This window comes from Triturus cristatus, chromosome 7, assembly GCF_964204655.1.
Source record: "Triturus cristatus chromosome 7, aTriCri1.1, whole genome shotgun sequence".
NCBI classification, from domain to species: Eukaryota; Metazoa; Chordata; class Amphibia; order Caudata; family Salamandridae; genus Triturus; species Triturus cristatus.
The window spans coordinates 771,727,320-771,740,156 of record NC_140590.1 but is presented as its reverse complement, the minus strand read 5'-3'; the positions used below and the strand labels follow the sequence as shown (position 1 = coordinate 771,740,156).

General features: G+C 42.1%; 1 protein-coding gene across 2 annotated transcripts in view; it reads right to left on the bottom strand.

Moving 5' to 3' along the window:
- GPS1 (G protein pathway suppressor 1) overlaps positions 1-5,318 on the bottom strand; it is a 259,323-nt gene extending 254,005 nt beyond the window's left edge. Inside the window, exon 1 of one of the 2 annotated variants that reach the window (XM_085617565.1) lies at positions 5,175-5,318. In XM_085617565.1, the coding sequence (XP_085473691.1) occupies positions 5,175-5,207 (33 nt within the window). In that variant the 5' untranslated portion in view covers positions 5,208-5,318. The remainder of the gene's footprint in view (positions 1-5,174) is intronic. The other variant, XM_085617564.1, reaches the window with a different exon arrangement.
- Between the last annotated feature and the right edge of the window lie 7,519 nt (positions 5,319-12,837).

Here is a 12,837-nt window from a genome sequence, read left to right as displayed (position 1 = left end):
ATACTGTTGCACGTCACTTTATCAAGTCTGAACTGGGGGATTTTAAATAATATATATTTAATCAGTCGTATTCTTTTTAATTGTGAATATATTTGCTATTCTGCATTGTTGGAATTTATGTTTCATGTTCTTTAATGTTTTACATAAACGGAATAAAAATTTCTGATGACTCATTACAACAACTGAAGTTTGAATCAATCAGCTAATGCACCCACTCACACTGCGGGTCAAAACTTAGACACATTGTGGGCTCATGCACAACAAATTCACTCCATATTGCTTCATCCACTCGCCATGACAAAATATTTCCATAATGCATTAGCACTTACAAATGTGCAGAAACCTAGGATAGTTCCTAACCTACAGATCAGGTCCGGATATTGGCACAAAGTCAGTTAAAATCTTTTGACAGAACCAATTTCCTGCCCTCAGGTACTTGAATGTCCCCACTTCAAGTTACTCTGAATATATTCATTGGTTGACTTTTATTGCAGATACAATAGCACTGATTTTCCAACAAAGAATACATCTAAATCCTCACCATGGTTTATAGCAACAATACACGAGTTAAACCTTGAGGTCAGACTAGTTGAATAAAACTGGTGATCCCATTGCTCTCCTGAACTTAAATAACTTTATAAAAATGAATTACTGACTTATTTTAAAAAAACTATTCAAGCTACCCGTAATGAGTTTTATACCAGTCGTACAGCTGCCATCAAAAAGAAACTTAAAATTACTGATGAAATCTCAAATGCCTCCAATTTGTCACTTGGATCGATGCACAAGCAAATGTTCTGTAATTAACTTGCTATTTTATATACAAAATAAACCAAATATGCACTGCTATTCAAGATAATTCTTCAACTTTCATTATTAATACTCAGTGGCATTCGACACAGTCTCTCACCGAACTCTAATACGCAGACTCCACGATGCAGGGATCCAAGACAAGGCCCTCTACTGGATCCACCCCTCCCTCTCCGGCATAACGCAGCGGGTCAGACACCCCTCTTTCTTCTCAGACCCTACACCTACAACCTGCGGCGGAGTCCCCCAGGGGTCCTCCTTCAGCCCTATGCTCTTCAACGTCTACATGGCTCTGCTCACCCCCATAGTCAGAACCTACGGACTCAACATTGTGTCATACGCAGACGACACCCAACTCATCCTCGCCCTATCCAACGAATCCAACACCGCCAGACACAACTTTCAAGAAGGCATGGAAGCCGTCGCCAAATGGATGAAAAACAGCTGCCTACAACTAAACACCAACAAAACGGAAGTACTCATCATGGGCCCAGACGCCTGGAACAACACCTGGAAGCCCCCCGCCCTTGGAAGCCAGCCCACCCCCACGGACCAGAGCCTGGAACGACCTTCCGCTCCACCTCAGACCGATAACATCGCTCCCCATCTTCGCAAGAAACCTAAAAACCTGGCTCTTCGACAGACCCCCTCCTTGATGGACTGGAACCTGCGAACCCCCTCCCCACACCCCTCAGCGCCTTAAGACCCTTACGGGTGTGTAGTCTCGCTTAGCAAACACCTGATTTGGTCCGGAGAAAACTTTCATATATTCTCAGAATCAGTTCCATAATCTATCACTTCACACTATAAACCAATTGATCAGCAACTGTAGGTCGGGTTCTCATCTCGACCTAACTCATAAAACAAATTGTAGACCGAAGTGCCAGAATAAATAAAAGGTCACACTTCAAACTGTTAACCTTTCTCGGAGTTCTTGTATAGTTCCAAATGAGATCAAAGCAGGCATGGTCAAACCCACTCTGAAAAAGTCTAGTCTAAATCCTGAAATTATGCCCAATTATAGATCTATTCTTCTTCCATCTATAACAGGGCTCACTGCCCTGACTTTGTTTGACTTTATCGGCAGTATTTGACACTGTTGATAATATTCTTATTTCTAGACTTGCCAGTTGCAGGATTGAGGGAACTCCTTTATTATACTTCATGCTTCCCGAGAGATCTATCCCAGAGAGTCATCCTCAACAATCATATATATCTCCTCCATTTATATAGATACCGGAGTTCCTCAGAAGATCCATGCTCTCTCCTCACCTGTTTAATGATTATGTTATACCCCAGCTAACCTAATCAGAAGTTTTAGAGCAACTGATAAACGTATGCAGAGGGCACTAAAATTATCAGGACATTCTCAAATATTGTCTTTGTAACGTGAAAAGCTGGATGGATAATAATTGGTAGAAAATTAATTTGGAAAAAACAGGAGGTATTAGTGCTAGCAAGACCCTTCTAGTATCCTGTAAACTATGAGAATTAACACATAGAAAAACACAAAATCATACAATATATGATATGGACAAAATGTATCTTGCAATTAAAAATATCAAAATAATTGGCAGTCCTAAAGATACAGCATCATATATTGGAACCACATATAATCGTCTGAGTCTTTCTAAAATCCAATGTTTCAGGACATATGGCTCAGATTTTCTGTCGAAACATTTCTATCATATGTTACTTTTTCTGTTTTAATTTCATATTTAATAAATGTAATATATATTTTTCTATTTATGCCTGTGGTCCAACAGGTTTTTGCACAGTTCACGGGGAGGGGGGGTAGATTTGTATTGCTGTTCTGTCTTTTTTACCCTATCCCCTTGGTTGGTTACTGTGCCCTCTCTTTCTGACTCCTGTAAGCTAGTTAACTACTCTTGGTTCCTTTGTCTAACCAAGATCCAGCATCCAAAGCTTTGGAATTAACTTAGACTCTAAACAGGCGCTCAGGTCATGGCAGTTGTCTCCCCTTGTACTCTGCATATGCACAAGCATAGATCAATACACCCTCTTTTTTACCACGAAGGGCAGAAAGACAGCAGAAGCTGTGATAATAGGCTCCAGATTGTACTATTACAATTCACTTCATCTTGACATATTCAAACATTTGAGACAAAGATTTCAAGCAATCCAAAACCAAGCTGCTAGGCTTCCTAGGTCAGTGCCTTGCTATACTAAAGCAAAATCTTGTTCTATGCCGGTTCACTGGTGACGGAATAACTTGCCCTTAGAACTCAAATAATACCTCCTGTATCTACAATCAAGAAAGAAACTCAAAACATCTTTGTTTTCGTAATACTCTCCTTTTGAGTATTTATGGTTTCAGTACCAACACACATGCTGTACTTTATTAAATACCTAAAGTAAACTAAACTAATAGTGGATACTTGCATGCAGTTTTCTCTCTTATTTTCTCGTCGCTAAATGTATAGCCCCGTTCTGTGTGTGAAAATAGGAGCAGTATATTTAGCTAATTTTTCTGAGAAAATAAAGCTTCATTAAGGAAACTGGAAAGGAAAGCCAAGCAATGGCGTTAGTGGGGGGGGGGAACAAATTCTATGGTCTCACCAGGACAATCAACAGTAAAGACTAAAGAGCACGGAATCCCAGGCTGAGATACTTCAAGAGTCAATACTTAATGTTTTTTATAAACTATTTAGATGTTATGAGTGCAACCCTTCAGCAGATGGACAAACATCTTTAACTGACACATGAATAAGTTAAGATGTACTCCTTTCAGAAGTAACTCAGTTGTGATCAGCTACACCACACAATGCATTAAGACTGTGTGCACACAAGACAGGCATCTGGCGTTTAAACTGTGATGCTATTATAAAGTTATTTTCTCCCTTAGGATACTATAATGTCACTATATGATTTGATGCTCTACTGTCACTTGTCAAGGTAAATACAAGCTCACTGCTGGAGGCACACAGGCAGAGTGCATTGTGTAGATTAGACGTTAAAGGGAAGAGTAAAAGGGGCTAATCCATAAAAAGAAAGCTGAGGTGCATAAGAGACTCTGGTTCAGCATTTAAGACAAGATTTTGTGAGTTTGGAATAAAAAGGCGACATCCAAGCCAAATATTGTGTACATTAGTTTAGGCACAGTAGTTATGTTAGGACATTATGCATGCAGAATGAAGAATATAGGTGGCTACGTGCAGAAGTCTGGTGCTGCACATAAGTGGATAGGCACTTTATGAGAAGGATGTGAGAAGAATCGCTAGGAATTAATTAACTTTGTACACGGTTAGTGGTGGAGGCGCTAGGGTATCCTGGGTTCCTTATACATATCAATCTGTGCTGTCCCTCTTCTTTCGTAATTAACCTGTATGAAAGCCCAATCCCTGGCCAAGCTCATTAAGTACCATTATGTTAATCCTCAGCTTGGGTGCCAAAAAAAGCGGTTGATTAACCTCTTCATCATAGCGTGGGGAATTAAACCGCTAAAAGTGGAAGACAAGATGACTTTCCCAAAAATCCACGAATGACCATATCAGAATAATCATCCCCAGAAAGAAATAGGTATTCTCCGAGTCACACACATCAAGAATTTTCTGACAAAAATAATAGGTTATAGAGACGAGATACATAACGAAAGACCAAGATAAGGAGAATTTTCCCCACTTTCCATATCACCGATTAGACTCTACTTATTCAAAGAAGTAAATTTTTACTGAGTGCAAAAATACGCATGTGTATATAAATGGAGCTAAAGCATATTATACTGCAGAAATAGCTTTGCTCTTTGTAGTCCAGTGGAACTCTCCTAGGCACCACTGTAAAATGTGTCAAGAAAAGTAAAGTTGAAGGACGTTAATAGTTAGGTGTATGTGCCGTACACATAGGAGTGTATACTGAGATTTGCATGGTCCTTAGTCCCTTATATGTTGGGGCATTTGGGATGTTTACTAGATGTGCGTGCGTATATATAGATATATATAAATAAATATCTATCTGTCCTCTGCGTCGGTATCCTACTTTGTAAAGCGTTCTTTCATTCCAATGTTGTGTTAAGGCGATATATCAATAATTACAATAAATAATGCACGAGTGTACGCTATACCTGGAATCGGTACACAACACTAATAAACATGAAATGTATATAACACTTGAAAATGTACGGCGTTCAGGCCTTTAAATAATAAATGGTATTATTATCTTGAGAAGGCGTATGGGTACCCGATATTGGGCAGATATGGGGAACGAGAAGGAGTAGGCAGGCATCATGAGGTCTGACTATGTTAGAAGTCCAGAGTTAATTTACTAGGGACATTTCCCAGAGATAGCCATATAAAACGAAGCATGGACGGATGTCGTTACTCCTCCGCGGGCTCATCGCTGCTCACCTGCAGGTTGAACACCTGAACGGGCAGAGGCATCCTCCTCCTCTCTGGCAGCCACAACCTCAAACTCTACTTCCGGGTCATGGAACGATTCCGAGGCAAAGGTAATGCAGAACACTGACGAGAAAACGTCACAGAATGCGCCTCCCTAAGAGCCCAATCTAAAAGGGCGGCCATGGCGTCTCGTCACACTGGCTGAAAATTCCTTAGCCCTTCTTCACTGTTTATGACGTTCTCAGTGGGCGGCACTTCTCGTTGTTAAGCGCGTTGTCTGTCGTGGTTGGTGTGCGTATATTTTACCAGTATTATCCAGTCGCCTCAGAAGGTATATTGTGAGTTCAAACGTCGCAAAGTCACCATCGGCCCATTTATTTTCCTGAAAACCCTGTACAACTATTGAGAAAACATTAAAAGCCTTTATTTTAAAGTATATAAAATCTAAACTTTAAACAGCAAACCCCCCAAAAATCACTTAAAGTAGATTTCAGCATGATTTAAACTAGTCCTAGCATATCAATAAAGCTATGCTGCGCCAATTTTTAGGTCTAGACCAGAGACTTCGATTGTCTTCAGTTCTCTCTTTTCTGAATTTAGTTAGAGTGTGAAATAAAGGTGCAAGATAGACGAATGTTGTTTGGCAGAGTTTATTTAGATTAATACTCCAACCATTGCGGAGCGTCTTCCCAGCTAGATGAACGAACAGCAACTGGCTCATGCCATTCGAACCTCTACCCAGTGAACACTCCATGCGTGAGCCACCTTTACAATAATACAGTAATGCACTTCTAAAGCATCGCGAGCTGCCCAACATTCTTACCAATATTACACCACCTTCCCCCTTACCGAAACAAAAAGAGAACAAATACAACACACATCAAAAGATTAACACGAATCAACCAATTGCATAACCAATCTTAATATCTAATGAAATTTCACCTTGAGGAGAAACTTTTACAAGTTGTCTCTTGTTCCACCAGCCTTCCCTACAAAAGCAGCTCCTTTACTGACCTTGCAAACTTGTTCAGGCATAAACATTTTTGACTCTCCCTTTCTAACTTTTACTGGTTTTTTAATTAAAACCCAGTCTCCAACCAGGACGACCTCACCATTAAAATTGAATTTCTTATAAAAATTATTTTTCATCTGAGACTGTTTGATGTATACTCTGTTAGACACATCCTTAAAGTTGATTTTATCTTCACCAGATATTTCTCTCAACCACGTTGGAAATAGAGTAGTGTGTGCTTCTCTACCCCTTAATAAGGTAAAAGGAGATATTCCAGTGGTACAGTTGGGCGATGTGTTTAACTTTACAGAGCTCCCACACGCTCGCGCTCTCCTTCCTCGTGAAGACCTACTGGTCACGAGACGAGCACAACAAACATTTCCTGGAGCAAGCGCTGACGTTATTACGTTACGCGGCGCCATCTTAAGTCCGGATCATTTGAAGGAAGCAAGCGCTGACGTTATTACATTACGTGGCGCCATCTTAAGTCTGGATCGTTTCAAGGAAGCATCCCAGTTAACGCTGAGTTTACGTTAAAGCCTCTCTGCTCTTTAACAGTTCCAGACGTTTTTGTATGCTTGATCAGCTGTCAGTCAGCGTGTCTGCTATTTACTTTCCGGCGACACGCACGCCTAGTCGATTTCACATCTTCAATTGCAGCGTGTCCACTCTTAACTGTACAGCGACACGCACGCTTCATACTTTTCATACTCAGTGACACACACACTTATAATCCTGCATTACTTCAATTTCAAATCTGCGTGTTTGTTTCCTTGTTGTATTTAAGCGACACGCACGCTTTCTTTTTTCAGGTGTCAAATTTAAAGCAGTTTTAAATTACATTTCCAGGGATTTACAGTGATTGCATTACCTGCGTGTTTAACCTCGGTGATACACTCTCTACTCTCTACTTTAAATACTGTGTGGTTTCCAATTCGTCATGGCAAATGTACAGCAAATAACACCACCGCCTCCATTTTTAAGCAAACCAGGGAGCCCACCAATTATTTGGTCAGAGTGGTACAGACTCTTCGAAAATCATTTAGTGGCTATTGATGCTGTGGGTTATTCACCTGCACGTAAATTCGCTTTATTATTTGGATGCCTTGGTCAAGCAGCCCAGAGGATTTTCGACGGTATTGTACCTATTCCACCTCCAGCATCTCATTCTGGTGACGGGCAATGGAACGTTTATTTGGAGGTGGTTGCACGTCTAAAAAAACAATTCTCCAACGAACCTAATATTATGCTTGAGCGGCATAACTTTTATAAAAGGAAACAAAAAGAAGATGAGAAAGTAGAGGAATACATCTCAGCACTCAGAGTATTAGCAACCATATGTGGCATCCCATCCTCGTCGCCAAATGAAATAAACGTGCAAGATAGATGTATCTTGATTTGTAGAGTTTATTTAGATTAATACTCCACCCAACACATGAAGGGTCTTCCCAGCTAGATGAACGAACAGCAACTGACGCATGTCATTCGAACCTCTACCCAGTGAACACTCCATGCGTGAGCCACTTTTAAAAGAATACAGTAATGCACTTCTAAAGCATCGCGCACTGCCCGCGCGATGCATAACATTCTTATCAATATTACAGAGTGGCCTGTATTTAACAGAAAACCATATTACCCAGAAGGTATGTGCACAAAAAAAGCAGAAAACACATGATTAACAAACATTGGCAATGTCAATAGGCCTGGCTTTAAAGGGATGTTGTATGAAAACGTTCAGCATTACATGGGAATAGATATGTATTTTTGTGTAAGCAAAGAATTGTGGAATAATATTGTATGCTAAAAGAACAAGCCTTGGCATAGCCAATAGGTCTCGCCTTATAAGTGTTTAGTTTTCCAGCACAATATCCTTGGTGCAACAACATCAAGTGTTGCATGGCTAAACACTTATAAGGTCCCAAAGGAGAGACATATTGGCTATGCCAATGCTTGTTTTAAAAGTCATGACTAATGCCAGATCTAAAAACAGAGGTGCTATAAGGAGAGACTCAGAAACAGAAATTTATATTAACTGTACACCACAAAACACAAGTATCCTTGGGGGTAAAATTGCACTTAGTACCAAGGTTAACAATTTGTGATGGTACGTGGCAGAACTGGGGGTAAAAATAGAAAATATTATTTAATATATAGAGTCTTGATTTCACTGAGCAACTAGAAGCATAAGAGGTCGAGTCTAAACTAAAAACTGCGGTGTCAAATGGTCATAGATTGGACATGCTTGCATTTCGACTTTCCTGGAACAGTTAGAGTGGAATAATAAAAGTAACTGTATAGCTGTGGTAAAGTGGAGGCATGCAGTCTGAAAGTTACACTTACCAAGAAAATAGACCGACTGCTTGCCTTTACGTGGAGCTGACACTACTTCCGCGAGGAAGAGGCCTGCTGCCGAGTTTATGTTGCTACTCTGAGTGGTACTACCCTGTGGTATGGCTGGCATCAATCTAAGACGGGTGGGAATCAAGTAAACACTGTATCCCCACATACACACACAAAAGAAGCAAAAGGTGGCAGTCTGTTCAATTCTAAGCTAGGGAATGGAAGCCCCTTTGAATCCTGTGAACTCTAGACCCGATATGCAGGTCTGTTTACAAAAATTCCCGGGCCTGTTCTATCTGTCTCAGCAGCTCGTATTCCCTGCTTGGAAATACTGCGCAGAGGTATGAAACTTCCAGTGGGGGGGCTGTGGGTCGGCGATATTCACAGCAGACTTCAGATTCGGAAGTTAAAAGAGGGCCGCTTGGAAAAACAATGCGCCAGTCAACGACAGGCCTCGTCTATTAGTGCGCTGTGCCAAGACCTACGCTGTGCTGGGTGCCGAGATGAAGGATAGGGCATTGGGACGCTTGTTTCTCAGCTACACAAGTGGTGACCACGCTGACGTGGCGTGGCCTGCATCGGCATCTGGTGACCAGAGCATTGGTCTGTCAGGCCACACCCCGGGCAAAACAACGACATGCAGGAAGTGGGATAAGGGAGGGGGTAGGGGAGAGAGGCACGCAGGCTGGCAAATGGTGAGCACTTTTGCGGCCGCTTTGATGTTCTCAGTGGCCGCGCGGCTCACTGAGAACATCAAAGCGGCCGCGAAATGATCACGCAGGCTGCCAAATGGTGCGCGCGCCCGGCGCACATGCACTGTATTTGGAGGCCTAAAAGCACTAGTTTGCACTTCCAAATCCCCCATTTACTAAATCTCTCGCCAGAGCAGCGCTAAAGCGCTGGCTCAGGGGAGACCTAAAAAGTGAGGGTTGTAATGTCAAGCCAGACCTAAAAATACATATCTGTTAATGACTGCCCCCCACTGTTAGACCTGCCAACTTGGCGTGAGTCTCCCTACCACTTTTTGTCGCTGTGCCTCATGTGTTTTTCTGGTGTTAGCTGCTCAGAGCACTGTGCCACTGCCAACCAGTGCCACAGTGCAAGTGCTCCCAATGTAAAATGTATATGTTGGTTGGATTCCATGATTGGCTTATTTGGTTTACTATCAGACCCCAGTAAAGTGCACCAGGAGTGCCCAGGGCTTGTAAATACAAATGCTGTTGGTGGGCTTGCAGCACTGGTTGTGCCACCCACAGAAGCGGCATAGTAAAATGTGTCTAAGGTCTGCCATTGCAGAACCTGCGTGCAGTCTGGTACTGTCATGCTGACTGGGCAAGTGCACCCACTTCCCACTCCCTAAACCTTCCCTTAACTTCATATTAGTCACCCCTATGGTAGGCCCAAGGGCAGGGTGCATTGTAAGCATAAGGTAGGACAAGCCCTGATGTGTGTGGCATGTCCTAATAGTGAATTACAGCCATTTTTGTTTTTCACTATTGCAAGGCTACCTGTTCCCATAGGCCAGAATGGGCTGTTAGAATTGTTACATCCTATGATCCTAACAGACCCAGGGAACATGGTAGAAATTCGAGTTTAGTATGCCTGAACTCAGAATATTAAAATACATCTTTTAGTAAAGTTTATTTTAAAATTCTGTGTTTGCAAATATCACTTTTAGAAAGTTGGTATTTGCTTGCCTAACCATTTCAGCCCGCCTCTGCTATGATGTGTATCTGCCTGTCTGGTTTGTGTGAGTGACAGGGCTGGGGAAACCCAGAGGGGCAGGGCTAGGTAGCCTGGTGATGAATAGAGAGATTGACATCCAGATGGGTGGGAGGAGTGCACCTGGACTCTGAATAGGGCTGTGTTCTTCCACCACAATGCTGGCTCCACCTCCTGTGGAGCGGCTGATGTCTCTGCCCTGCACCCTGAATAGAAAGCCAGAGTCATGTCAACAAAGTGCTCAGGAACTGGTTTGGACTGGGCAAAGGCCCCTCTACCCCAGAGGAACAAAGGAATTAGGGGTATAAGTATTGGGACCCTGCTCCCAAGAAATTAGATCCCGCCTGACAAGAAGAACCTCTGCCTGAGGAGAAGGAACTGGGAAAGCTGTAAAGAGGAGTACTGTCCCTGACCTGGGGGATTGGCCTGCAGTGGTTGCCTTGCTGCTGAAGGAGAGGAGAAAGACTACAAAGACTTTATTTCAACTTGTGCTTAACCCCTTCGCTGCTAGGCCTTTTCCCCTCCTGTGCTAAGACTTTTTTGGGCTATTTGGGGTAGTGCGCGCTTAGGCCCCTGTAACTTTTTGACCACATTAGGTATCCACGCCAAATTTGCGTCCTTTTCTTCCAACATCATGGGGATTCTAAAGGTACCCAGTGTTTGTGGATTCTCCTAGAGGGTTCCCAGGAATTAGTCAAAATACAACAAAATTTTGGTTTTTTTGTGAAAAATGGGAAAAACGGGCTGCACATGAAAGCTTCTGGGTTTTTCTCTGCAAATGCTATCAAAAAAGGGTTTGTGGGGCTGAAATCACCATTTCTCCAGCTTTTAGGGAATGACAGAATTTTGTCAGAAAACCAACATTTTTCACACAGTTTTGACATTTTTCTGGGACATACCCTATTTTTGCTATTTTTTGTGCTTTCAACCTCCTTCCAGTTAATGGTAGAAATGGGTACAAAAACAATAATGGATCCTGGAAAGCTATACATTTTTGAAAAGTAGACAAAATTCTGAATTCAGCAAGGGGTCATTTGTGTAGATCCATCAAGGTTTCTTTATAGAAACTACCAGTTAAATATAGGAAAAATTAAAAATTAGTTGCAAAAAGCAGCCTTTTGAGTCAACGTTTTCACCTGTAACTTCTTCTAATTATGACATCTCTTAGAAAGCAATGTACCGTTACATCCACTGGACCTTCCTGGTTGTGGGGATATATAGGACTTGTAGGTTCACCAAGAGCCCAAGGAACCCAGAGTAAAAAAATGAGCAGCATTTTGTAATGGTTTTTTTTTAGTTCTGGGTATATAGCAATTATAGTGTGAAAATGTATACATGGAAAAATTGGTATGAAAAACACCTTTGTATTTCTGAAATGGGAACAAATTACAGAGTTTAGAAACAGTGTATATTTGCACTTTTTCGAAATTGGGAATACTCATACTTGCATGACAATTATTGGTCATTTTTCAAAATGACTTTTTTTTTTTACACAATGTCTTTCATTTGGAAGGGAGAAATGCATCAAAAATCAATAGGTAATAACAGTTGCTTTACAAATCTGAACTACCCTAAATCTCCCGATAAAAACGGTACCTCACTTGTGTGGGTAGGCATAGTGCCCACAACAGGAAGTGGCTCAAAACCTAAGGTGAACACACCACATTTTCACACTGAAAATTTACACATTTTTTGCGAAGAGTCTAGCTGTAGTTTTTTAAACCTAGCCCTGCCGGCACCTAGGGAAACCTAGCAAACCTATACATTTTTGAAAACTAGACACCCAGGGTAATCCAGGATGGGGTGACTTGACTGCCTCCCACCAGGTTCTGTTACCCAGAATCCCTTGCAAACCTAAAAAATTGCCCAAAAAAACAAATTTTCCCCACATTTCTGTGGTGGAAAGTTCTGGAATCTGCGTGGATCCACAAATTTCCACCCACCCCGCGTTCCCCAAAGTCCTACGAGAAAATTGGTACCTCACTTGTGCGGGTCGGCCTAGTGCCCACGACAAGAAACGGCGCAAAACGCAACGTGGTCACACCTCAATTTTGCAGTGAAAAATGACCCTTTTTTGGCAAAGGGACTAGCTGTAGTTTTTGAACCCTAGCCCTGCCAGCACCTTGGGAAACCTAGCAAACCTATACATTTTTGAAAACTGGACACCCAGGGGAATCCAGGATGGGGTGACTTGACTGCCTCCCACCATGGTCTGTTACCCAGAATCCCTTGCAAACGTAAAAAATTGACAAAAAAAACATTTTCCCCACATTTCTGTGGTGGAAAGTTCTGGAATCTGCGTGGATCCACAAATTTCCACCCACCCCGCGTTCCCCAAAGTCCTACAAGAAAAATGGTACCTCACTTGTGCGGGTCGGCATAGTGCCCGCGACAGGAAACGGCGCAAAACGCAACGTGGTCACACCTCAATTTTGCAGTGAAAAATGACCTTTTTTTGGCAAAGTGACTAGCTGTAGTTTTTGAACACTAGCCCTGCCGGCACTTAGGGGAACCTAGCAAACCTATACATTTTTAAAAACTAGACACCCAGGGGAATCCAGGATGGGGTGACTTGACTGCCTCCCACCATGGTCTGTT